General features: G+C 39.5%; 1 protein-coding gene across 4 annotated transcripts in view; it reads left to right on the top strand.

Moving 5' to 3' along the window:
* Positions 1 to 27,982, top strand: part of LOC117516221 (anoctamin-1-like) — a 95,934-nt gene that overhangs the window by 11,261 nt on the left and 56,691 nt on the right. For 3 of the 4 annotated variants that reach the window (XR_004562334.1, XM_034177139.1, XM_034177138.1), the window contains exons 2-8: positions 1,057 to 1,437; positions 6,673 to 6,771; positions 16,207 to 16,358; positions 17,716 to 17,770; positions 17,853 to 17,904; positions 19,087 to 19,142; positions 26,636 to 26,677. Coding sequence is in view for 3 of the 4 variants with exons in the window: in XM_034177139.1 (XP_034033030.1) it covers positions 1,057 to 1,437; positions 6,673 to 6,771; positions 16,207 to 16,358; positions 17,716 to 17,770; positions 17,853 to 17,904; positions 19,087 to 19,142; positions 26,636 to 26,677 (837 nt within the window). In the remaining variant the exon portion in view is untranslated. The remainder of the gene's footprint in view (positions 1 to 1,056; positions 1,438 to 6,672; positions 6,772 to 16,206; positions 16,359 to 17,715; positions 17,771 to 17,852; positions 17,905 to 19,086; positions 19,143 to 26,635; positions 26,678 to 27,982) is intronic. The other variant, XM_034177140.1, reaches the window with a different exon arrangement.

Here is a 27,982-nt window from a genome sequence, read left to right as displayed (position 1 = left end):
GACATGTACAACTTACAGATCTGTGATGACACCATCAATGCTGAAAGGTACATCCAGATTTTGGAGCAACACATGCTGCCATCCAAGCAACGTCTTTTTCAGGGATGTCCCTGCTTATTTCAGCAAGACAATGCCAAGCCACATTCTGCACGTGTTACAACAGCGTGACTTTGTAGTAAAAGAGTGCGGGTACTAGACTGGCCTGTCTGCAGTCCAGACCTGTCGCACATTGAAAATGTGTGGTGCATTATGAAGTGCAAAATACGACAATGGAGACCCTGGACTCCATTGTCGTATTTTGCCATTGACCCTGGACTCCAAGAATGGGAAAGAATTCCACCTACAAAGCTTCAACAATTACTGTCTTCAGTTCCCAAACACTTATTGAGTGTTGTTAGAAGGAAAGGTGATGTAACACAGTGGTAAACATACCACTGTCCCAGCTTTTTTGAAACATGTTGCAGGCATCCATTTCAAAATGTGCAAATATTTGCACAAAAACAATAAATTTTATCAGTTTGAACATTAAATATCTTTTCTTTGTGGTGTATTCAATTGAATATAGGTTGAAGAGGATTTGCAAATCATTGTATTCTGTTTTTATTTACATTTTACACAACGTCCAAACCTCATTGGAATTGGGGTTGTAGGCTTCGAAGGACTGTGTTAAAACTACTTCACGGATTATCACCAAATTTGCACCACAGATAGATATTAGGGCATGGAAGACTCCACTAAATTTTGGAGGTAATCTGGATTGACAGTTGTCAGAAATCTTGGGTTTCTCGTTTTTTTTTTTTTTTTTTTTTTTTGTCTTCATTATATGATGCAAAGTACATAATGTGCTCTACAGGTCAAACTCCAGTTATTCATTTTCTATCCTCTTCTCAAATAGTCTGTAAGAACTAGCTCTCAGTCATGAACCATCAGTAAGATGCATGTCTTATTTTTCATTCATATTTGAAGTTGATTGTGAAGGTTAAGCAGGATAGAATCTGCTTTGATGAAACTGTTCCTTAATACTTTTCCTTCTCTGAATCTATGTGCTGCTGTCAGCTGCTGAAAGCCCTGACCCCAGAAGAAAACACTCGCTGCCAGCACGGACTCTACTTCCAGGATGGTCAGCGGCGTGTTGACTACGTCCTCACGTACCACATCAAGAAGCCTTCTGGAACCCGTAACAGCCGATATGCTGCAAGTTTGTTCACAGAAACATCTGTCGCCCGCAGCCTACGGCGTGGAACCAAACATCACAGGCGTCACCAAGCAGAAAGGGCAAAAGATTCATCATCTCCGACATCCTCACAGGAGGCCGACGTGGAGCTGGGAACCCCAGGAGAAATGCTCAACCACCAGGAGGATCACAAGTCATTTAGTCGGGAAGAGTTTGAAATCAAACTTAGAGATATGGGACTAGAGCTTGAGAAAGATGAGGACGTGAGTTTCACTTTGTTGTTTTTTTTTAGAAATTATTTCCCAAACCCCAGAAGGAAATAAAAATGTAGTTATTTTTTCCTATTGGACACTGGTTTCAGGGTTCCACATCACTCTTATATGACACATCGCCTTGAAATTTGGCAGAAACCTTTACCTCAGTATTGGCCAGTACAGAGTTAATTACCTCCCCCAACGAAGATGGATTGAGGTTACGTTTTCACCCCTGTTTGTTTGTTTGTCTGTTTGTGAACAGACTGAAACCCACAATTTTTCATATACAGTAGTGTTCAGAATAATAGTAGTGCTATGTGACTAAAAAGATTAATCCAGGCTTTGAGTATATTTCTTATTGTGACATGGGAAACAAGGTACCAGTAGATTTAGTAGATTCTCACAAATCCAACAAGACCAAGCATTCATGATATGCACACTCTTAAGGCTATGAAATTAGGCTATTAGTAAAAAAAAGTAGAAAAGGGGGTGTTCACAATAATAGTAGTGTGGCATTCAGTCAGTGAGTTTTGTCAATTTTGTGGAACAAACATCAGGTGTCCCCTATTTAAGGATGAAGCCAGCACCTGTTGAACATAGTTTTCTCCTTGAAAGCCTGAGGGAAATGGGACGTTCAAGACACTGTTCAGAAGAACAGCGTAGTTTGATTAAAAAGTTGATTGGAGAGGGGAAAACCTATACGCAGGTGCAAAAGATTATAGGCTGTCCATCTACAATGATCTCCAATGCTTTAAAATGGACAAAAAACCAGAGACACGTGGAAGAAAAAGGAAAACAACCATCAAAATGGATAGAAGAATAACCAGAATGGCAAAGGCTCACCCATTGATCAGCTCCAGGATGATCAAGGACAGTCTGGAGTTACCTGTAAGTGCTGTGACAGTTAGAAGATGCCTGTGTGAAACTAATTTATTTGCAAGAATCCCCTGCAAAGTCACTCTGTTAAATAAAAGACATGTGCAGAAGAGGTTACAATTTGCCAAAGAACACATCAACTGGCTTAAAGAGAAATGGAGGAATATTTTGTGGACTGATAAGAGTAAAATTGTTCTCATTGGGTCCAAGGGCCGCAGACAGCTTGTGAGACGACCCCCAAACTCTGAATTCAAGCCACAGTTCACAGTGAAGACAGTGAAGCATGGTGATGCAAGCATCATGATATGGGCATGTTTCTCCTACTATGGTGTTGGGACTATATATCGCATACCAGGTATCATGGATCAGTTTGGATATGTCAAAATACTTTAAGCGGTCATGTTGCCTTATGCTGAAGAGGACATGCCCTTGAAATGGGTGTTTCAACAAGACAATGACCCCAAGCACACTAGTAAACAAGCAAAATCTTGGTTCCAAACCAACAAAATTAATGCCTCGCAGATGTGAAGAAATCATGAAAAACTGTGGTTATACAACTAAATACTAGTTTAGTGATTCACAGGATTGCTAAAAAAGCAGTTTGAACATAATAGTTTTGAGTTTGTAGCGTCAACAGCAGATGCTACTATTATTGTGAACACCCCCTTTTCTACTTTTTTTTTTTTTTACTAATAGCCCAATTTCATAGCCTTAAGAGTGTGCATATCATGAATGCTTGGTCTTGTTGGATTTGTGAGAATCTACTAAATCTACTGGTACCTTGTTTCCCATGTAACAATAAGAAATATACTCAAAACCTGGATTAATCTTTTTAGTCACATAGCACTACTATTATTCTGAACACTACTGTATGGTTATAATTTTTTTTTTTACTGAAGATTCATATCCTAATTGTCATGAACTGATTAAATTTTCAAGGTCATAGGTCAAAGGTTAAAGTCAGGAATTTTCACAAATTCATAACTGTCAAAAAAGTTCACATTTTTTTCATATTTGAAAGCATTATTTGGGATGTATCCTGCATCGACTGTAAAAGTTTGATCCGGATCTGATCCAGATTACAGATTTTGCGGCCATTTAAATTTCACACTGAAAACCCTATTTAATGTATATTTTACATGATATCTTAATAAAACCTGCCCCAATCACTCTCATATTTGAAAGTGAGGTGCAGACTGGCACTCACTATCACCTGACAAAGTTTGATCCAGATCTGATCTGGATTGTGGCTTTTATGGACATTTGAATTTAATATTGAAAAGCCCATTTGGTGTACATTTTGCATTCTAGCTCAATCAAAAGCGGCTCAGTCACTTTCATTTTTCTGTTATGGTTTTACCTACACCACTGAAATTGGATGGGGGATCCAATTTTATGTCTGTCTGTCTTCCAGTTATCAGTCAGAAATCAAGAGGCAAAAAGCAATGACAAATTGTACATAGCAGAGATAACAGATGTTATGAGAAAATTATCTGAAAAAGAATTCAGAAACCAAAAAAGTTGAAAAAACCTGACAACACCACAAAAAAAACTTTGTTTCAAGTACATGAACTAAATACATACTCCTGACATTTAATCCCATTTAATTTATCTTATGAAAGCCACTTCTAACAGGACTTTGGCCTTGAAAATTTTTTCCAAGGTAAAATTTTGTGGAATTGGAAACTACTGCTGGCGGGGGTTTGCATTCTGCGAGCGTGGTACTCTAGTTTCCACTGCAATCCAATCACAACCCTACAAGTTATGGGTGTTTAACAGGTCCAATTTTTCATCCAAAACTGCCTGAGCCAATACTATACATATATTGATCTCTCCGCTACATAATACATAACAACTAATAATCACCATAACAACAATAAATAAAATAAAATGAGTAAAAAGGCAGCAGATGAAGCTGAATTTATGGCACCCTTATATCATCCAAACCTATACGTACGTACCCCATTCGCTGGTCCACAGTTGTGAATCTGGCACCATCTTGCAGTCTGTGACTCACGTGAGAGGCACCAGGGCACAATGTGAACAAAACTCATGAAGCATGGACAATACTACAACATCGGGGCACAGCAGAAGTCCATCACAGGTGCTCCACCTCCTCTAGGTAACCCTCTCAACTTGGGAGAATGTGTCATCATCATAATCGCCCGTGAACTCGCTGGATCAAAACATCCACATCCTCACTAGCCGTTGTTTACATGTGCTGTGAGACGCCAGAACTCTGCTGGTGCCACGGTGCATTCTGGGAAGCGTGGAGGCTGCCAGGGGGATTATGGCAAATGTTAAAGTACTGAATAGCCCAAAAAAGTGGAAAACCACATGCAAGTCCCTTCAGCTGCTCCCTTGTTTTCACTCGGGGTCGCCAAGGTGTGTTTGGCACAAGTTTTACGCCAGATGCCCTTCCTCACACAACTCACCACTGCAAGGAGAAATGTGGCAGGGTTTGAACCGGGAACCTTGTGCACTGAAACCAAGTGCGCTAACCACTTGTCCACCACTCCCTTTACAGTGCATCTGTAAAATATTCACAGCACTTCACTTTTCCACATTTTGTTACTTTACAACCTTATTCCAAAATGGATGAAATTCTACACACAATAGCCCATAATGACAATGTGAAAAGTTTTTCTTTTTTTTTTTTTTAGATTTTTGCAAATTTCTAAAAAATAGAAAAAAAAATAACTAAGAAATCACATGTCGAGTATTCACAGCATTTGGCATGACGCTCAAAATTGAGCTCAGGTGCATCCTGTTTCCATGGATCACATTTGAGATGTTTCTACAGCTTACAGTTGTGCTCAAAAGTTTACATACCCTGGCATATTTTTTGGAATTATTGACCATTCTTCAGAGAATATAAATGATAACACAAAAACTTTTTTCACTCATGGTTAGTGACTGGGTGAAGTCAATTATTGTCAAACAACTGTACTCTTTTTAAATCATAATGACAACAGAAACTAACCAAAAGAAAACCCTGTTCTTAATACCATGTGTTACCCCCTTTAACATTTGACAGCTTGGAGTCTTTTGTGGTCATTGTGGATGAGGCTCTCTGATGGTGAAGCTGCTGCTGAATATGTCTTGGACTTTATTTACATCAATTATGAAGAAATACAAACAGTATGGCACTGTAGGGCAAATCTGCATGGAGTAGACAGTTCTCAAAAACTGAGTGACTGTGAAAGAAAGAGAAGAGTGAGGAAAGCCACCAAGACACCCAGACAACCCAGAAGAAGTTATAAGCTTCTGTGGCTGTGATTGGAGAATAGTGCACAGTGTAAGCTTTGCATTTTGTATCCACAGTTATACAGCTTCATGATGAAGTGGTATAGAGGAGGATATTCTTAAAAAGAAGACCTAAAGGTTTCTGAGATGCAAGCCTAGATTTGATCTGTTTTGGTGAAAGAATATCCTTCTCTGCTGCACATGACTCCACTTTACTATTACCAATATCACCAGAATTCATATAGTAACTTATCTATTACATTTTTAATTTGTCCTCAAGATTGTTCCATAGCTTTGCCCCATTATTTATGTATTTATTTATATATATATATATATATATATATATATATATATATATATATATATATATATATATATTATTAGTCCTTGAATGATTTTTTTTTTTAAATATAGCCAATCCTTTAAAGTTTGTATTTACCGTTTCATTTGTATTTTTGTATTTATTGTAAAAATGTGGTGAGGATATTATATAGTAACAGTTTATTATGTACTTACATTATTTGTGCAATTTTACATTCAACTACATGATTAAATTTCAGTTTGCAATTTTCATTCCATTTTTATTTGGAAAAACATAATTAACATAAAATTTAACAGGTATTTTCTTTTTAAGTTTACAGGTGAACATGACCACGCATTACAAAAGCTGTTGTGTTTAACATTTATGGTTCAATGTCACAAAATTTCTGAAACTTACTGATATTAATATATTTAAATACTTACAATAGCAAATATAGTCTTTGAATGAAGCCAGCTTTGCGTTACAGGCTGTTGTGTGAGTCCGATACATTAGTAACGCTGTATGTTGCATTATGGGTTTTTTGTTGCAAATGTTACTGGGTATTGTTACTGGAATACATCTTTTACCAGGTTTGAAAACTAATGACAATTTAAACCAACTGATAGCATGTATCATTTTAGGTGTCTCAAAGTTAGTGCGATACCTCGCTGAAAAAATGTGTAATACAAATTGCGAAGAGACAAATCGTTGTACCAAAAACATAAAAATGCAAGATAAACCACAATTGGTTTATCTTGCTGTCAGATCTGTTTGAGGGTTACATGCAAGTTTTGTGAATTTGTGTTTTGCCTACACCTCAGGGGAAGATTTCAGGAGTGGGCTTTGTGAAGATTCACGCTCCGTGGAATGTTCTGTGTCGAGAGGCTGAGTTCATGAAGCTTAAGATGCCCACCAAGAAAGTAAGATGCATTATTTTATATTTCCACCTTTACTATTTTCATACTTCATTCAAATAATACAAATTTCTGGTAACTGAACGCTTGTTTCTGGGCAAGCTTGAATGAGCAATGTCATATGAGACATGTTTCTAGATAGGAGGATGAATAGGTTTGAAAAACAGTCTATTTAAAGCTGGGAGCCCATTAATTATAATTCTGAACTGGAAAATTACAGCACTTTTTTTTTTTTTTAAACACGCTTACTCATATTAAATAGCTGAACAGAGGTTTGAAAATTTCACAATTCTAAAAAGCATCACTATGTAGAACTAACAATCATGCATCGATGCAGTAACGGACCATAATCGAGGCATAATTACAAGAAGGTAAAAGTAAGTCCCTTCGGCTGCTCCCTTGTTTGCACTCGGGGTCGCCACAGCAAATCCAAGGTGGATCTGCATGTTGAATTGGCACAGGTTTTACGCCGGATGCCCTTCCTGACGCAACTCCACATTATATGGAGAAATGTGGTAGGGGTGGGATTTGAACCCGCAGCCTTCTGAACTGAAACCAAGCGCATTAACCACTTGGCCACCACCAGAAGGTACCCCATGCTAATGGAAATGTCAAAGAAACCAATTTAATTTCAATCAAACTCAAAGAAATATTTGATCTGCAAAAAAGCACTGCCAATATTTACACTTGCTTTCAATATGAACTTAGAGAGCTATGATGCAGTTGATGATTCACCTACTAGCGTGTGGCACCAGACAGGCCAATGTAAAAACTGGTTGCAATGCCAGGAGAGGAGCATCTGCACCTGCCTTCAGGTTCAGCTCAGTTCAGCACTAATTCCTGCAGCTTTTCCTGTTCTCAGCTATTTCATCACCTTTGCAGCCTCACTGAATGTTCGTGGTTCATAGTTGATTGTTGGATCAGCCACCAAAACCTTGTCACCAGAGATGTCCAGCTAATCCCGGCAGGAGGATCAGCCTGCAGAAAGCGAGCGCAAATTCTGTCTTCTGATGTTTCTCCACTTATCAAACAATCCTTCATTAATCAACAATGTGTTTTACACATATTTTTCATTGTTGAGACAGTTTGTCGAGATTTTTCCCCAAATGAAAGACAAATGCATCAAGATGCATCAATCAGTTGAAGCATTCTGTACCAGCTTTGTCCTGTTAAATGTCACGCGGATGCTGGAGCTGATCTCAGTAGTCACTGGGTGAGAGGCAGAGTACACCCTGAACAGGCCACCAGTCTATCGCACAGCCACAAATAGACAGACAAACACAGTTACACTCCCACTCACATCTACATTCAACAGTTCACTGAACCTGCATGTCTTTGGAAGTGGGTGGAAGCCGCAGCAGCCAGAGGGAACCCACGCAAACACAGGGGGGAACATGGAAAATCCACACAGAAAGCTCCAGGCAGGAAGCGATCCCACGACCTTCTTGTTATGAGGCAATGCTAACCACTAAGCCAAAAAATAAAAAATCAACTAACCCTTTAATCCAATGCATTGTTTTGACACAGAAACTGGAGTTTCATTTTTTTTCTGCATTCAGGTACAAGTGGGAACTCAGAATTTCTGATTTAAAAAAACAACAACAACAACAAACTAAAGGTCAGACTTCCTACTCGGTAACGAGAGAAAGATTTCTCATTCCTGAATTCCATGTTTTAGGGCCCCTTCACACATAACACGATGTAAGCCGACTAGCGCACGAAGAAGAAAGTGCATGCCATTCGGAGCTGCCTCCAATGCCTCGTACATGTGTCGCTACAACTATTCGCGCACACCAGGAGCTGAAAAACAGACAGTGCCCTGTGAGAGCCCTCTCGTGGCAGGTGCTGGCCAAATTCCAGGTGACACAGATGAACTATCTAACGCCGCTTGCCTGACATTTAGAAAATATGTGGCCATTCGCACTGTTAGCACAAAAACAGTCAGCAGACGATCACTTTTGAGCTGGATGTGAAATCTGTCTAAGGGCACTTTGCTAATTCACAAAGCTAACTTTTTTGTTAGCGGATTAGCTTTTCAGCTAACTTCAAAAACCATCAATGAACCAATTAGCTTCCGATAAATGTAGTTCTGATAACTTTTAGACCGCTAACGTTTTTTGTTAGTAGAGGTGAAAAACATTTATAAACCCTGTTGGTTCCTGTCTGCTACATATTTTGCAGCAGTGAGGCAATTGAGAGGAGTTGAGCTCTACTCTACCCCAACAAAAGGGGCCTGGCCGCCAGGCTGCTACAAAAAAAAAGTCATTACCCCTTGACAGCATACGACGGTCCAGCCGTGAGGCAGACGTTTTGAAAAGGATAGCAGATTTGACTTATGGTTTTGATTTATAAATCAAATTCATCCGGATAGAATAACTACATTAATGTCAACTCTTCAAATGTACAAAGTGAATATATAACACATATCTGTTAATTTTAAAATATGCGCTAATTCTGAAGATTTGAACATTAACACACAGATGCCTAAAGGGATTATGGGTACACCGAGCCTCCGCTGATACTGATTGGTTAACTAATTCATTCTATGTAAAAAATCACCACAAGTTAATGTAACGTATGTGTTGGTGTGTTATGTTTCGGACGCGGTCGGAGTACCGACTCAGCGTTTGAAGGACCCAGCGTGAAATAAGCAGAGCACGGTTCAAAGGATAACAGAATTTAATAAACATAACAGTGAGTGCTAAACAACCAAAAATGTCCGCGGTCTGGTGAGGTGAAAACACTGCGCGCTCTCAACAGCGCAAACGGTCCAGAGCCACAGCAGTTCGGACCCAGGGACCCCGCCGACACCCCCCAGGTGGCCGCGACAAACCGAGTCTGTGAAGAAAGAAAACATGAGGTGAGTCCAACTCCACACAGAGAGACACAACTCAAAGGTGCACGCAATCAGCAAACACTTCCTGGCTTAAATCTATACATCAGCTTCTTACCCTGCAGGCATGGAACAATTCAGTTCAAATCTCCACTGCAGCAGAAGCTGATTAGACAATTAGCATAACGTGACAGCTCACTAACACAAGGTGTGAGGGACACCAAATCCACTGTCATTACTTCACAAAAGTCACCAAAACCAAATTACCTCAGGAAGTGTGCTGAAGCGCGTGAGACCTCACCCAATCCTCCTTCACAGACTGTGGCGTCAAACCTGGAGCGGTCTCTGCGTCCGTGATGGTGAGATTGTTCTCCTGACGTCGATCTCACACGTCTGCTCACAAGGTCGAGTCTCTGGCCATCACACACTGTGCATTCAAGGTTTAAATGCAGCAATCTCTGATTAAGACAAAATACACCACAGCTGTGAGTCCTGATGACCTGCACATGATAACAAGCCTCAGGTGTTCAGGGTGAGGTCCTGATGCTCAGCCACTCAGTCCTGAATGCATACCACCTGGTGGGAGAAACAGAAAACAAAAACCAAGCCAGCCAAACACCCCAGCCCACAACATGGTGTTTACAGAAAAAGAAAGGCATATGCAAAACCTAAACATCTGTTAAGTTGTGCTTCAGGTCGACAACCGTATCATTATAACCGGGGTCAAAATGCATAGCCAGTAGATGGCTTTGTTCTATGCATTTTGACCCCGGTTATAATCATACGGTTGTCGACCTGAATCACAACTTAACAGACTTAGTTTTTGCATATGCCTTTCTTTTTCTTTTTACAAATAAAAAAATGACATATTTTACAAAAGCACATATATTTGTAAACACCAACACACCTGACATTCACTTGTGTTGGTTTTTACATAGAATGAATTAGTCAACCAATGAGTATGAGCGGATGCTCAGTTTAACCATAATTCCTTTGAGCGGATGCTCAGTTTAACCATAATCCCTTTGGGTTAATGTTCAATTCTTCAGAATTAGTGCATTATTTTAAAATTAACAGATATGTGTTATATTTTCACTTTGTACATTTTAAAAGTTGACATTAACGTAGTTATTCTATCTTGATTAATTTGATTTATAAATCAAAACCATAAGTCAAATCTGCATCCCCAGCTGGGGAACACGTACCATGTTTGGATGGACATGAACTTACAACTGTCCACTGTGACATACATGTCTGCTTGCTGTCCTTACATGGACATACATAGAAACGTATATCGCTGTTGCGATGGGCTACAGCAAGCGAGAGCACGGTGCGCACTTTGACAGGCTGCCCCAGGTGAAATGGATGGTCAGACTGTAACACGCAGTGGGCGATCTGAATGTCACCTTGCCCACGTGAGCTCTGTTCCACATGACACGTGTCTGTCCTGCGGTGCGCCATCCACAGGACATGCGCGTGGGGCCGGCTGGATACACCGGGCCAGCATATGTGGACATGATAAGATTGCACTGCTTCATTCATGTCATTTCATGACTGTACGTCTGTGACCATGGGTCATCTGCAGAGTAACAGATGGTTCATACCTGTATTGTCTGCTCGATAAGAAGGATTCAATAAAACCTGTTGTTTTTTAATGGTGTGTGTTTTTTTTTAAATGCGTTTATCTCCTTGTTGATGTCAGGCATTTTATGCACCTTTTATAGGACAGCGATGGTAGCGCAGTGGTAAAGTTTGTAGCTGGCAATCAGAGCTTTTGTAAATTGCAGGTTCAAATCCCGTGGGTGGCATGTTTTATTTTTTTCCCATAGCAGCTGTGCTATGTGGTTACACATGCCCCAGCTGCACACACTGTGTTTGTTCACGCCTGTCTGACCACATGTCCCTCCAGACATTGGCTCGATGTTTTTGTGGTTTGCTTATATGAACTGTTTCACCGTGATTTGCCCTGATTTGTACTTATACGTACTATGTGTGAAGGGGCTCTTACAGTGCATCTAGAAAGTATTCAGAGCTCTTCACTTTTTCCACATTTTGTTATGTTACAGCCTTATTCTAAAATGGAGCAAATTAATTTTTTTCCCCTCAAACGTCTCTACACACAACACCCCATAATGACAACATGAAAAAGTATTTTTAAAATTTTTGCAAATTTATTAAAAATAAAAAAAAACCTCATGTCCATAAGTATTCACATTGTTATGGTTTTCCCCATATTATTAAGTTCTGTATGTGTTTATTTGTTAGTGTTTGTGTTCCACTTCTGTGTCCTCACCTGTCAGTCTTTTGTGTCTTCCATCCCGTTGCACTCCATCCCATCTATGAGTTCCACATTGTTTCTCTTCCTTAGTTCTGGATTTTGGTTATTGTTAGTTCTTATAGTCTTTGTGTTCTGATCACCTCCTTATCTCATTATGTTCATTCTTACACTCTAGCACTTTTTCTCATTGAAAAAGTTTCTCATTGACCAGCGTGGTCCTCACAATATGATAATGACAACTGAAGATATGAAGTTCAGGCAAGCTGCAGCTAAATACATCCAGCGAAAGCAGGATGAAGAAAATCGTCCGACTTGACATCTCCAACAGAAAGCAGAGACATCCCAATCCAGCATTAAACCAACTGTCACTGAGGATGACTCCTGTTCTTCTTCTGATAGAATAGAATAGAATAAACTTTATTGTCTGTCCCACAAAGGTCACAGAAATTCTTCTTCAACAACTGATATTCACACAAAATTTAAAATAAATAAATAAATGATTGACAACACAAATTGACAGCACAAGCGTCTATCTGGTCTTATTAAGGGCTACTACAGTGGAGGGGATGAAAGATTTCTTATAAATATTTTTGCGGGCCAGTGGAACTCTGAACCACTGGCACTCTGATGGCAGCAGCTGGAAGGAGTGGTGGAGGGGGTGTGAGGGGTCCTCAGTGATCAGGGTGGCTTTCCTGATCACCGAGCGACTGTATAGTTCAGACAGAGGGGTTTGGGGTATTTTGCTTGCATGATTGATAGTCCGGATAAGCTTATTTCTTTGTTTGATAGTGAGGAAATTGTACCAGGATGAGATATTGAAAATAAAAAGTGACTCAATGAGAGATTTATAGACCAGAGTTAAAATGTCCTTGCTGATATGGAAAGTCCTCAGTTTCCTCAGCAGGTAGAGACGCTGCTGTGCTTTTTTATAAACAGTGTCACTGTGTGAGGCACCTGCCAAAACTGTTTGAGAGTCCTTTCAACCCAATGTCCTCTTAGTTGCACATTTTGATAGCAAACTTCTTCATCAGCAAGCTGTATCCAAAAATGAGTCATTGGCAATTGTTGTTTCTGACATGAATGTTGAGAAGTTACTAGGTATTCCAATCCTATCATCCAGCTCTGGTGCCCTCTTTATGTAGTGTGATGACACTGGCGTTATTCTGGATGAGGCTCGCTGAAATGTCTAATTTTGCAAAAAACAGAGGGGCCTTGGGAGACCACTTAGACATGATGGATTTTCATGAAATTTTAACATGTTTTCTTCACCATTTCTCCTAAAATGAAGGGGTGTGCGACTTGAAATTTAAAAAAAAATATTTTTTTCTGGTCACCCTATTGGTTATTATTATGTTTTATTTTGTCTACTCACCCTTAAATGTCAGTTGTATTGTTTTGCACCATCAGTATTCTGATTAGTATTTGTCATCTGGTGTTTGTTCCTTTCCACAAGTATTTTTTTGTTCTTGTTCTGATTTCGTGCACCTGTCACCATGCGGATCCATTCACTTTTGTCTGCTCCCCACACTCTCTGTAATTAGTGTATTTATCTTTGTTCATTACCTGTAGTCATCTAGTCCATTCTGCTTTTGAGTTCATTTGCTTAGCTGTCTTTTTGTTTTTGCCACTACCATTTTTGGGAATTACTTTTGTGTGCCGTCATCTCACTTCATGAACTGTTTGAACTGTTTGCTCCTGGCTCTGCCAATAAATCACTCTTGGATTTTGTCACACACACCTCGTTTCCTCTCTGTCTGCAACTTTGGGTTCAGCAATATAATGTAACACACAGCCTTTGCTCAATAATTTCTTGATGCGTCTTTACTAGCAATTACAGCCTCAAGTCTTCATGAACATGATGCCACAAGCTTGGTGCACCTATTTTTGGACAGTTTTGTCCATTCCTCTTTGCAGCACCTCTCAAGCTCCATCAGGCTGGATGGGGAGCGTCGGTGCACAGCTATTTTCAGATCTCTCCAGAGATGTTCAATGGAATTCAGGTCTGGGCTCTGGCTGGGCCACTCAAGGACATTCACAGAGTTGTCCTGAAGCCACACCTTTAATATCTTGGCTGTGTGCTTAGGGTCACTGTCCTGCTGCAAGATGAACCACCGCCCCAGTCTGAGGTCAATAGCGCTCTGGAGCAGGTTTTCATCCAGGATGTCTCTGTACATTGCTGCATTCATCTTTCCCTCAATCCTGACTAGTCTCCCAGTTCCTGCTGCTGAAAAACATCCCCACAGCATGATGCTGCCACCACCATGCTTCACTGTAGGGATGGTGTCTGTTTTTTTCCAAACATGATGCCTAACATTCACGCCAAAGAGTTCAATCTTTGGCTCATCAAACCAGACAATTTTGCTTCTCATAGTATGAGAGTCCTTCAAGTGCCTTTTGGCAAAATCCAGGTGGGCTGCTATGTGCCTTTTTCTAAGGCATGGCTTCCGTTTGGCCACTCTACCATACAGGACTGATATGTGGATTGCTGCAGAGATGGTTGTTCTTCTGGAAGGTTCTCCTCTCCCCACAGAGGAATGCTGAAGCTCTGACAGAGTGACCATTGGGTCGAAAGCCCTTCCCCCTCGATCGCACAGTTTAGATGGGCGGCCAGCTCTAGGAAGAGTCCTTCCATTTATGAAGGAGGCCACTTTGCTCACTGGGACCTTCAAAGCAGCATAAATGTTTCTGTACTCTTCCCCAGATTTGTGCCTCAAGATAATCCTGTCTCAGAACTCTACAGACAATTCCTTTGACTTCATGTTTTAGTGCAGCAGGTAACAGAATATTTACAGCGGAATCCTGCAAATGGTGATAAAAGCATCAAATTTAGCAGAAATAGTCCTCAGACAATCCTCTTTTGAAAAAAACGATTGGCCACTTGAATTTTCAGTTGGCGTTCAGGTAGAGGTTAATTGAAGAATTGCACAGGAGTCAAAATTAAAAGATGCTCCAATCATATTGTCACACTGTCAAAACTATTCCATTTATTAATCCTATTAGCTCAACCAATAATTTGCATCACTTTTTACTAAAATTGGAGCAACTTTAACTTTTGACCCCTGTACAAAATGAAACTGACCTTTGTCACCACTCTTGCTGTTTTTATCCCGTAACTCCATAGAATTCAGTCACAGATAGTCCAAACTATAACTTTTTGGAATCTTTATGATCAGGCAAATAATGTGGAATATTTTTCAATATGATTGGAGCATCTTTTAAGTTTGACCTTTGTGTAATTCTTTAATTGACCCCTACCTGACCACGGATTGAAAAGTCAAGTGGCCAATCGTTTTTTTTTTTTCAAAAGAGGAGTGTCTAAGGAGTATTTCTGTCAAATTTGATGATTTTATCACCATTTGCATAATTGTTTCAGTTATCTGCTGCACTATTTGGTTTGTGCTCTGACCTGCACTGTCAACTGTGGAACCTTATATGTAGACGGGTGTGTGTCTTTCCAAATCATGTCCAATCAATTGAATTTATCCCAGGTGGACTCCAAGTAAGCTGCAGAAACATCTCAAGGATGATCAGTAGAAACAGGCTGCACCTGAGCTCAATATTTATGTGCATGTGATTTCTTAGATTTATTTATTTATTCTTATTTTTTAATAAATTTGCAAAAATCTAAAACAAAACAAAACAAACACTTTTTCCACATTGTCATTATGGGTATTGTGTGCAGAATTTTGTAAAAAATAAAAAAAATATCAATTTTGGTTAAAGGCTGTAACATAATATGTGGAAAAAGTTCCAGATGCACTGTATGTCGTTCCCTAAATTATGTTGGCTAGTAACGTAAAAGCTAATAATGCTATGGATTTCATTATCTAGCACACACGGAAAACAATTAAATCTTTTGTGATTATTGAGAGAATCAAATATTAGAAAACACATTTTTTTTGTACCTTTATCACTCTTTTTTCCATTAGGTAAACTGCATGTCTGATAATGTTTGTTTTTTCCATATAAAAGCAACAACAGACAATTGCATTTGTGTTTCGCAATGCATGAACATCTAAAATGACTTAGTATCAAGTTTGATAAGTTATAAGTGTATTATTCATCTCGTGAAAAATGGCTGTAGCTGAACCTTTTAACCTCAACAAATTTAAGTGTACAAGGAACAACAACCTGATGGATGATTGAGTAAAAAGACAAATTCAAGTCTCAAATGGGCTACTGAAGATGGCTTTAGTGGTTTATGATGACTTGGTGAATTGCTATACGTTTCATGTTATAAACGTGTTGCCTTTATTTCACAGTTTGTGTTAATTTTTATCGCAGTAACTGATGACTAGTCATGTGGCTAATATACTGATTTATTTTGTAGGTTTATGAAGTCAAGAAGTTGAGTGGCGTTGTTGAGAAGATCTGCTCATTAGTCAGTAAAGTTTTAGAACCACTTCATCCACATGTTGAGGAAAACCAACCAAAGAACATCAAGCACTTGTCACACACTTTTTCCAGAGAAAAACAACACCTGTAAGTATTCATTATACACTCTCACTTAGAGAACTTTAAACAGTACCAACAGAAACAATGACCAGTTGCTTTTTAGGTGATACATTCGAACAGGATGAGGCAGGACATTTGTAATATTTGTTATTTAGCATATAATGTCTTTATAGTTTTCACTGATGACATGATGAATACGAAACATGGCACCTGTTTTAGTCTTTGAACTTTGATACTGAACTCTACATTTGAAGAGTTAGACCAGTAATAATAACTGATTGTTCTTATACATTCATCACCCTATGATGTGCCAGCATTATTGTTCGCTAATCTTTGCATCAGGGAAAACACAAGTAAATCCTTCCTCATATCACTTAAATCTATATTATAATAACCAAGTGGCCTCTGTGTGCGTGTGTGATATTTGCCGTTTTGTATGCTTTTGGATCAAGGATGAATGCTATGAAAAGGGAAAGTTGATAGGACAAATATTTTTTGAGAAATTTGCGATTATAGTTAACCAGTAAGCAATGGACATTGTGCTGCAATGCATCATGGGAGTTCAGGGTTTTGAATGTTGGTATTGTGGTTCATGTTAGTTTATCAGTGTTGTTAGCATTTTTGATTTATTGTGTTTTTGTAGTTCAATTGGTTTAGTCACTTTAGTTAAGTGTCATGTTGGTACCATGAGTGAAATGTGTATTGCTTTTAATGTCTTCTGCCACCGTCTCCGTTTGTCAAATTAGAAGCAGATGCTTATAGCAGATTGCAGAAAGACAAAAAGCTGTATGTGCGTGCATGCAATTTTTATCATGCACAAACTATGGAGAGCTGATATTTGCCATTTGGTGTGCTTATGTATTTTGGGTAAAGGATGAACGGCGCTAAAACTGAACGTTGATATGAGCCTTTTTCAACTGCTTAAAGCAGCAGGCCCAATGTGACAGAACAGCAGAGGCATCTGTCCGGACCGAACCATTATTCACCATAAGATGAGCTGTAGGTTTGGAGGAACAAAAACAAAGTATTACTTTGTTTTTGTTAGTATTCCTAGTTATACTGTATTTGTTAGTAAGTATTCCTTCCCACTGTCGCCAAGTGCTTGCTCATAGGGGGTCATTTTGACCGTTGGGGTTTTTCTGTAATTATTGTATGGCTTTTGCCTTACAATATAAAGTGCCTTGGGGCGACTGTTTGTTGTGATTTGGCGCTATATAAATAAAATTAATTTGATTTGATTTATTACTGTATGATATATTAAAGTATTAAGATCGGTTGCACAGGACTGTTTAGTTCATGCAAAACTGGGAATATATTTTACTGTGGAATTCATCACGGTGGACTGCAGTCAACAGTTAAAAAAATAAATTGCATTTGTTTACAGGTTTGACCTTGCAGATAAAGATAATTTCTTTGACAGCAAAACCAGAAGTTCAATAGTAAGTGAACAGAAAATGTGTCTTTGAAATTAGCATTGTGTTGTTGTAGATTCACTGAGTTTCTGTTTTCATTCTCTGACAGGTTTATGAAATACTGAAACGAACAAAATACACAAAGGCCAAGTACAGCATGGGTAAATTACTATCCCACGACAAATGAAAAATAATGGCGCATTTACACATAGGCAAGAGGTGTTACAAATGTCATATTTGCATCATAATTCTTGGCACATTCCTGACATTCTTAATGTGACTTAATGCATCTGAATAGGTTTCTTAATAATGCATGTTGGTGGGAGATATTCTGGATTTTCGTGGAGCATGTTTTTGGCTGTCAAAAAAATCTTCCACAAATGTCACGCACCACCCTCATTTCGTGGAGGTCACAACTGAGCGTGTTGATCCATCTTGATTAATGGGGATCCTTAATAGTGCGAGACAGCGTTCTTCTCTGACGTGCGCACAATTAACCCTGCTGCACCGCATTCAGTTTCATTGCTGCAGTATGCTGAAGAAGGACAGTGACGCCAAGTCGGCTAAAAGTTTTGTTCCAATGCTCCTCAGTGCACTCCTGCAGGTGATCCACCTGCTGCAAGATGAGAGCCGCATGGAACCAACATCTGGCTCTCTCAGTCTCCTCCTCCTTTCTGCGCCACTCCATGGCATGGAGCCCAACTAAGCATGCAGTCAAACTTCTTCTGCTGTTGATTTTGAGGAGCAAACTGGAGTGATCTCAATTGTTCAGCAACTGACGGCTGGATGAATATGGGGGTGTGTGTGGAGACAATTCACCTCATTCACAACGTGACAGAACTTAATGATGCGCTGTTACGCGCTGTCGTGCATAACAATGAGGAACATTATTCTTGATCGTGTGTAATGGTTTCTGATGATTCTCCAGCAACACGTGCCGTTAATCGGAATGCGTGGCAACAGGTTGCAACAGTTCCTGTGGGCACCTGACGCCTCTGCCCCGAATCATCACATTCGTGATCAGCGGCAAAGAATATATACTTCGTGGCATTCGTGACTTGCCGTCATTATGTGTAAACGCAGCTTAAATAAAATTCACAGAATGAACACACTACAGATACTTACACGCTACAACAGTTATATGTATTTTAAAGATTACTGTTTTTAGTTTAGAAGCTCCGCTAAAAATATTCGTAATTTTCCTACATTTGCAACTCACTCTTCTGGCTCAGTATAGTTTAGCTAGTTCTAAGCAGATGTAGCAGGAATGGTTAGTGGCATCTGTGTTAAGCATGAAATGATTTAGCTTCTGAATTTGTTTTTTGTTTGCTGTCTCATGACAGGCATCACCAGTCTTCTGGGCAGTGGTGTGTATACAGCCGCTTACCCTCTACACGATGTGAGTCAAGTTGCTCGTTACAATTCGGAAAGTTAGCTGGAGGGGATGGATTGCTTCATAGTGGCCTTGTACAGCCCAGTTCCTGAACCACAGTTTGTCAATCTATCCTTTAAAACATCCACTGCATACAGTTGTATGTGGAACTTTTGGCAACCCGATAATTTTCATAATTTTCCATTATAAATCATTGGTTGATTGGATCAGCAAATTCAGTTAAATATAGCATATAGAAGGCAAATACAGTGATATTTGAGAAGTGAAATGAAGTTTATAGGATTTAAAGAAAGTGTGCAATAATGCTTTACACAAAATTGGCAGGTGCATAAATTTGGCACCCTGACAGAAAAAATACATCAATATTCAGTAGATCCTCCTTTTGCAGAAAAAACAGCCTCTAAACGCTTCCTATAGCTTCCAATGAGAGTCTGGATTTTGGTTGAAGGTATTTTTGGACCATTCGTCTTTACCAAACATCTCCAGTTCAGTCAGGTTTGTTGGTTTCTGAGCATGGACAGCCCACTTAAAATCACACCACAGATTTTCAATAATATTCAGGTCTGGGGACTGAGATGGTCATTCCAGAACGTTATACTTGTTCCTCTGCATGAATGCCTTAGTAGATTTTGAGCAGTGCTTAGGGTCATTGTCTTGTTGAAAGATCCAGCCCCGGTGCAACTTCAACTTTGTTACAGATTCATGAACACTGTTCTAACGAATCTGCTGATATTGACTGGAATCCATGTGGCCCTCAACTTTAACAAGATTCCCAATACCTGCACTGGCCACACAGCCTCACAGCATGATGGAACCACCTCCAAATTTTACTGTAGTTTGCAAGTGTTTTTCTTGGAATGCTGTGTTCTTTTTCAGCCATGCATACCACCCCTGTTATGTCAAAATAACTCAATTTTAGTTTCATCAGTCCACAGCACCTTATTCCAAAATGAAGCTGGCTTATCCATATGTGCTTTAGCATACCTCAAGCGACACTGTTTGTGACATGTACGCAGAAAAGGCTTCCTCTGCATTACAGCATCATACAGCATCTCCTTGTGCAAAGTGCGCTGTATAATTAAACGATGCACAGAGACACTATCTGCAGCAAGATCATGTTGTAGGTCTTTGAAGCAGGTCTGTGGACTGACTATGACTGTTCTTGCCATCCTTAGCTTCAGCTTATCTGAGATTTTTCTTGGCCTGCCACTTCAGGCCTTAACTAGTACTGTGCCTGCGGTCTTCCATTTTCTCACTATGTTCCTCATAGTGGAAACTGACAGCTGAAATCTCTGAGATAGCTTTTTGTATCCCTCCCCTAAACCATGACGTTGAACAATCTTTGTTTTCAGGTTATTTGAGCGTTGTTTAGAGGCTCCCATGTTGCCACGCTTTAAAAGAGATGCAAAGAGGGGAAACATTTGCAAATGGCCCCCTTAAATACCCTTTCTCATGATTGGATTCACCTGTGTAAGGAGGTCAAGGGTCAATGGACTTACCAAACCAATTTTGTGTTCCAATAATTAGTGCTAAATGTATTCAAATCAATAAAATGACAAGGGTACCCAAATTTATGCACCTGCCCAATTTTGTTTAAATAATTATTGCACACTTTTTGTTAATCCAAAAAACTTAATTTCACTTCCCAAATATCAGTGTGTTCGTCTGCTATATGATATATTTAACTGAAATTGCTGATCCAGACAACCAATGATTTATAAAGGAAAATCATGAAAATTATCAGGGGTGCCCAAACTTTTGCATACAACTGTATATTAATACCACATGATACCTGTATGTGTAACACTGAGGTCCACTGTATGATTAATGTCTGCAAAGACTGCCAAATTTTCATTATCACTTTATCTCAGGCAATGTAAACTGTGGGTTTCTTCTGTTCAGCTCAAATACATCACTTATGCAATGTATTCAAGCTGCTGGGTGGAACTTCTCCTCATAACATCAGACAGTGGTCATGTCTATGATGGGTTCCAGACTTAAGCTGGAGTGACCTCACACAAAATTAGGCCAACTCTGTAAGAAACCTGGCCATGCAGGCCTGTACTGTGTGGTATGTGTTGGTAGAATACAACTCCCCCCAAACCCTGATATTGGGGCATTTGTGTTCTGTCATGGAGTTTGGGACAATGTTCAAAACTCCAGAGTGAACGTGTCATAGCTACTACACTTGCCTTTTTAAAAAAAAAAGATATCCAGACTAGGGCTGAAACGATTAGTCGAGTAATTCGAATATTCGATTACAAAAAATGTTCGAGGCAAATTCTGTGCCTCGAAGCTTCGTTTAATGTTGTAGTACATATACCAGGCCTGTGTGTGGCACTGTAACGTCCCCAGAAAAACAAACAGAAGAAGACTAGCGCAAACCCCAATCAAATTAGCACAAAAGCTACAGCTTTCCAACGTGACAAACAGAGTGAAATAAAGCCTTTTAGGAATAAGACATCCACGCTGATCATCTGAAATAGCTTACTATGCATTTAAAGTGAAGCAGTGTGTTTGTATTTTAAAAAACACTGTTTCGTCCGCTGGCCGCTCTACTCACGGCGGCCAGTTGCTGCCTCTCTCTGCCCAGTGTGAGCGGCTCAGCACTGCCCTCACACAACTCCGTCCCGGCCGTGAATTTGCAAAACATAGGATGGTAGGGGAAGGTTTCGCCCATTTCGCCTCTGATTGGCTAGAAGGTGTCTATCATGATTGGCTATTTGATTTGGCTGTAAAACGTCATCTTAAGTTCAGGAACTGACGCTGTCTTGTCTTGATCGTAACAGTGTGATAAATGCGTGCCGTTATATTTATATTCCAAGAAAAACACTATTCATAGCCTTTTTAGAGCGTGTTTAGATTAGTCTTAGCTTTTTGGGGTAGTTTTGTGATGAAAATGTGAACTTACAATGTCAACACAATGTTGGATTGCTGTTTACTCTGTTGGCTCTCAAGCGTTGAACAGTATCCTATTAAAGCATATGCAGAGTTGTGCAATGCCTGTGTCCAAATGTAGGCCTAAAATATCTCCTCCAATCTTAGCCAATTTCAACCCATGAGTCACAATTGTGACTGGAAAAAAAACTGACACTTTCAAAGCTTTAAAAACGTTACTGAATCAATCATCAGTACATGTAGAGCAGTGGTGTCCAAACTACTCCAGAAAGGGCCGAGAGGGTGCAGGTTTTCCATGCAGCCACTGACTCCAGCAGGTGATTTCACTGACTAACATCCTTTTGAGCAGGCGGGATGAGTTCATCAGTGAAATCACCTGCTGGAGTCAGTGGCTGCATAGAAAACCTGCACTCTCTCGGCCCTTTCTGGAATAGTTTGGACACCACTGATGTAGAGCAAAAATGGACACATGGAAAGGTTTGAATGAAGTATGTGCAATATCAAGTGAGTAGTGCAATTTGTCACATGACGAGAGCTGTTTACATTATAGTGGCACAGACAGAATCAAATTGTTACACCAATGCTCTCAAACAAAACCTCAGGAAGGTTTGTTCAAATAAACATATCACCAAGATTGGCAAATTTTCCAGAATTTACACTTTTCTCTGTGCAATCATCAAAATATGAACATATCTCACTCAGAAATGTTAATATGACTTTGTCCCAGCTCAATTCAACACACTCAAATCAAAAATCATAAACATACCTTCCCCCACCCCCACCCCAGTGGGCTGAACATGTCAGAATAGTCCAATATTTACACACTTTACAGCACCACCACTGTCTCACCTTCACCCCAATGGACCTTACGTACTGCATTTTATATATATTGCACACACTCCCCACACACACCTCATCCACCATTGACCACCCCATTGGACCCACCCCACCCCAGTGGACCAAACATACTGTCATAGTACAATTGTAATATATTATGTCCAACCAGTTAGGGGTTGATGGGTCGGATATGTTTAATATTTTGAAGTAAATATGTAGAACTGATCAAGGACAAAGTATTCAAAACATCTCTGGCTGAAATATGTTAAAATACTGAGGACTACACAGAGAAATGTGTCAACTGCCCATGGAAAAGCCTGATAATACATTATCCCACCGGTCACTATTGTGACCGACCATCCAAAAAAAAAAAAATCTTTTCAGCTGCTTTTCCATAACAATTAAAAAAAAATTGATCATTTCAAAGGGGTCATAATGGCACATAATTTACATATTTTCATGTCTGGGAAAAATTTGTGATTACATGGGTTAATGATGTGAAGTAATAGCGAGGTGACTGGTAGTAAGATACACTGAGTCACTAGAAACTTTTTCACAGCATCATTCAGGAACAAAACAATGGTATAGGGGAAATAAGGCATGACCATGTATAATGTAACCAGTTTGCAAGTTCATTACTAGATTGTAGAATTCTAATATCAAAAAGAAACAAAGAAAAACAGACGCTTGTATTTATGTGTTGACATGAAATGTAATAACTGCAATATAGAAATGACTGTTTATCTGTTCATACTGTAAACTTATATCTTATTTAATCTGGGATTGTGCACATATTCAAATTAAGGTGCAGGAGGCATCCAAAAAGAAATACAAATACATAAAAAAATATAGCTGCAAGCAGCCATGTGGGGGTCAAGCAGAAATGGCAGAGTAGATAAAGTTAACGTTAGTTTGCTCACTACTAGGATAGTAACTTTACTGAAGATGCGATGGTGGGCAGCCATTGATAAACTATTCACCTGTGATAACTAAGTACAGCCTTCTAGTTATTTTGCAGATATATTTACCACTTAACTTAAAACATTTACCTCTTTTAAAACATTTCTCTCTGCTCAGCTGTCAGTCAGTCAGTCTGCCCTTGCTTGAGCATGAGATAACGTTTCTACTGCTGCTCACCTTCTAGCTAATCAGAGGTGAAAAGGGCGGAACCCAGAGGCCAAAAGGGCGGAACCTTCCCCTACCATCCTACGTTTCACAAATTCCCGTCCCGGCCACACTGACAAACAGTCTCTGGAAGAAGTCCACTCTTTCTTCTGTGTTTTGCTCAGACTTGCAATGAGTGTTTCGCTTTTTAATTTTCGCTTTTTTGGGCAGCACACAATGCTTCACAAACACGGTAACTCAAATAAAATAATAATAAACCAGTGACTGCAAGGCTTGATGAAAATTCAGTAAGGTATATCTTCTATTATACATTCCAAATCTAACGTAGAACTCTACTCGTGTATACTAAAGTATATCTAAATATCTAAAAAAAGAAGAGTAGAGCCACTTAGGTTCAACAGCATGTTCAACCTCCAGCTGAAAATGAAATGCCTAACCAGGGACAGGAGTTGTAAATTAGCACTTGTTACTATACTCTATGCATCACATCAGCTACAAGCTTTGATTTGTGGCTATGTCTGATTGTATTGTCCCTGTCAAATAAACTAATAAATAAATAAAATAAATAAATGCATTGGCTGAATCGCAGAGAAAGAATGTTAAAAATAAATTCACACAGGGACCCAGTACACCAATCTTAATAAAATAAATAAATAAATAAAAATTGTTCAATTTTACAAGTTGGGGAAACAAAAAAACAGAAAGCCACATCCCATCACCATTTCAGCAAAATGTCAAGACTTTGGTCCGACTTTGGCTGAGCTCCTGACACCGGGAAAAATCCAAAATTTGTGAAGATGTGAAAAAATAATTACCCAGGAAAACAGAAAGGAATACACTAAATTTGACAGTCTCCGTGATGACGCAGTGACACTGTGCTATTGCTTAGGGAGAGCCCTAGACTGTTAATGTTTTAAAACGCAATAGTACTTTTTATCCGATTACTCGATTAATCGCCAGAATAATCAATAGAATACTTGATTACTATAATAATCGATAGCTGCAGCCCTAATCCAGACACTCTTTATTATGAAGTTCATGTAGCTTAGAACACACCTTTCTAGCTTGACCACCAATCTTTTATCATTTCCATAGTCCAAACACTTACAAATCCACAGATGAACCACTTTTTGTTGTGTCTTTTTTTTACTCTTATGGTGAATGAAGAAATTTGCTACAGATGCTGTGCAACACAAAACATGGCCACAGCAGCATCTTTTGCCACTACTTATTAAACAATTTAAGTAAATAATGTATGTATGTATGTATGTATGTATACTCAACAAAAATATAAACACAACACTTTTGGTTTTGCTCCCATTTTGTATGAGATGAACTCAAAGATCTAAAACTTTTTCCACATACACAATATCACCATTTCCCTCAAATATTGTTCACAAACCAGTCTAAATCTGTGATAGTGAGCACTTCTCCTTTGCTGAGATAATCCATCCCACCTCACAGGTGTGCCATACCAAGATGCTGATTAGACACCATGATTAGTGCACAGGTGTGCCTTAGACTGCCCACAATAAAAGGCCACTCTGAAAGGTGCAGTTTTGTTTTATTGGGGGGGATACCAGTCAGTATCTGGTGTGACCACCATTTGCCTCATGCAGTGCAACAAATCACCTTCGCATCATCCGTGAAGAGAACACCTCTCCAACATGCCAAATGCCAGCGAATGTGAGCATTTGCCCACTCAAGTCGGTTACGACGACGAACTGGAGTCAGGTCGAGACCCCGATGAGGACGACGAGCATGCAGATGAGCTTCCCTGAGACGGTTTCTGACAGTTTGTGCAGAAATTCTTTGGTTATGCAAACCGATTGTTCCAGCAGCTGTCTGAGTGGCTGGTCTCAGATGATCTTGGAGGTGAACATGCTGGATGTGGAGGTCCTGGGCTGGTGTGGTTACACGTGGTCTGCGGTTGTGAGGCTGGTTGGATGTACAGCCAAATTCTCTGAAACACCTTTGGAGACGGCTTATGGTAGAGAAATGAACATTCAATACACGAGCAACAGCTCTGGTTGACATTCCTGCTGTCAGCATGCCAATTGCACGCTCCCTCAAATCTTGCGACATCTGTGGCATTGTGCTGTGTGATAAAACTGTACCTTTCAGAGTGGCCTTTTATTGTGGGCAGTCTAAGGCACACCTGTGCACTAATCAAGGTGTCTAATCAGCATCTTGATATGGCACACCTGTGAGGTGGGATGGATTATCTCAGCAAAGGAGAAGTGCTCACTATCACAGATTTAGACTGGTTTGTGAACAATATTTGAGGGAAATGGTGATATTGTGTATGTGGAAAAAGTTTTAGATCTTTGAGTTCATCTCATACAAAATGGGAGCAAAACCAAAAGTGTTGCATTTATATTTTTGTTGAGTGTATGTATGTGAGCCTGTATATATAATTTTGATCCTGTGTGGTTTAGAGAAGATCCAAAATATACAAGCTTGTGCACCCAGTTCTTGTTTTTTAAAAACATTAAAGATGTATGCTGTACAATCATTTCACCCTGGCAAAAGAACAGTTCAAGGACATTCATGTCATGTCATGACATTCTTGTTTTCTTTCTCTTTTTTCATTACTGATGGATCTGAGCACTAACACTGTGTTTTCTCTTGTTTTTCAGGGTGACATTGATGAAGAGGGTGCAGAGTCCAATGACAGAAAGGTCAGAATGCAGACTGTTCTGGCACTAAACTCAGAGCAGGGTTTAGGACCCCCTTCACACATAACACGAAAGACACAGAAACCGGAAGAAAATCCGCGAAGTAAACACGAAATGCGGAACCACGAACCATCCACCTGCTGTCATGAGGGACGCATGATCGCACAGGCGTGCATGACACATTAGCGCCGGTGCACAAAGACTGGAACACTGTGCGAGCAGCTGGTACTTGATGCACCACATCGCACCTCTAATGTGGAGAAAATTACAATAAAAATCAGCTGTATAATCTGTGAAAATCACTGGGCTGATGTCAATAATAAATAAAAAGAGACGCAATACAGAACCCTGCAGTTAAATAACCCTGGTTAAAGAAAAAATAAATGCCACTTGCGGGATTCGAACCTGCAATTTACAAAAGCTCAGATTAAAAGATGGGAACTTTACCACTGCACTGCAACTATAGCAGGAGCATAAAATGCCTAAGATCAACAAGGACGCAACTTGTGTGTTGCTTTTTGCAACGCCACACTCGTGGGGGCACTTAGACAAATTTCACATCCAGCTGACTGTTTTCGTGCTAATAGTGCGAATGGCCACACATTTTCTAAGTGTCAAGCGAGCGGTGTTGGATGTTTGTGTGTGTCACCTGGAATTTGGCCGACACCTGCTGCGAGAGGGATCGAATGGGCTCTCACAGGGCACGCTCTGTCTTTCAGCCGCTGGTGTGTGTGAATAGTTATGTACGAGGCATTGGAGGCAGCTCCGATTTTTCACGAATGGCATGCAATTCCTCCTTTGTGTGCTAATCCGCTTCAATCGTGCTATGTGTGAAGGGGCCCTTAAGTATGATTACTGTGTCTCAATTACAGACTCTGATCTACTGGAGCAGTGGTTTAGATGAGTTACACTGTGTTTTTACATTTTTTTTTTAGCCAATGAGTTACTGATTCCCAAAGTGTGGGCCATAAAGATACTGCAGGTGTGCCGTGAGCGGTCATTAAAAATACATAAAAACATATTTGATATAAATAAATTTATTTGATTTGAAATAAAGTTTAAAATTACAAATTAAAATCAACAATAAAACAAAGACACAATAAAAACAAATTGCTCTAATCCGCACCTTTCAAGTTTCTTGTGCAATATCTGTAAACCATGTGCAATATGATTCCACAGTTGTATATAATTCTCATTTTACATTTTACTTGGTCCACATTTCATTTCATTTTATTTTATTTTATCTTATGTTTATATTAGTTGTACATATACTCTGAATAATTTACTGTTAAATTTCACTATCTTTTA

The sequence above is a fragment of the Thalassophryne amazonica genome, chromosome 8 (genome assembly GCF_902500255.1).
Source record: "Thalassophryne amazonica chromosome 8, fThaAma1.1, whole genome shotgun sequence".
Classification (NCBI taxonomy): Eukaryota; Metazoa; Chordata; class Actinopteri; order Batrachoidiformes; family Batrachoididae; genus Thalassophryne; species Thalassophryne amazonica.
This window is presented reverse-complemented; position numbering and strand designations above follow the sequence as displayed.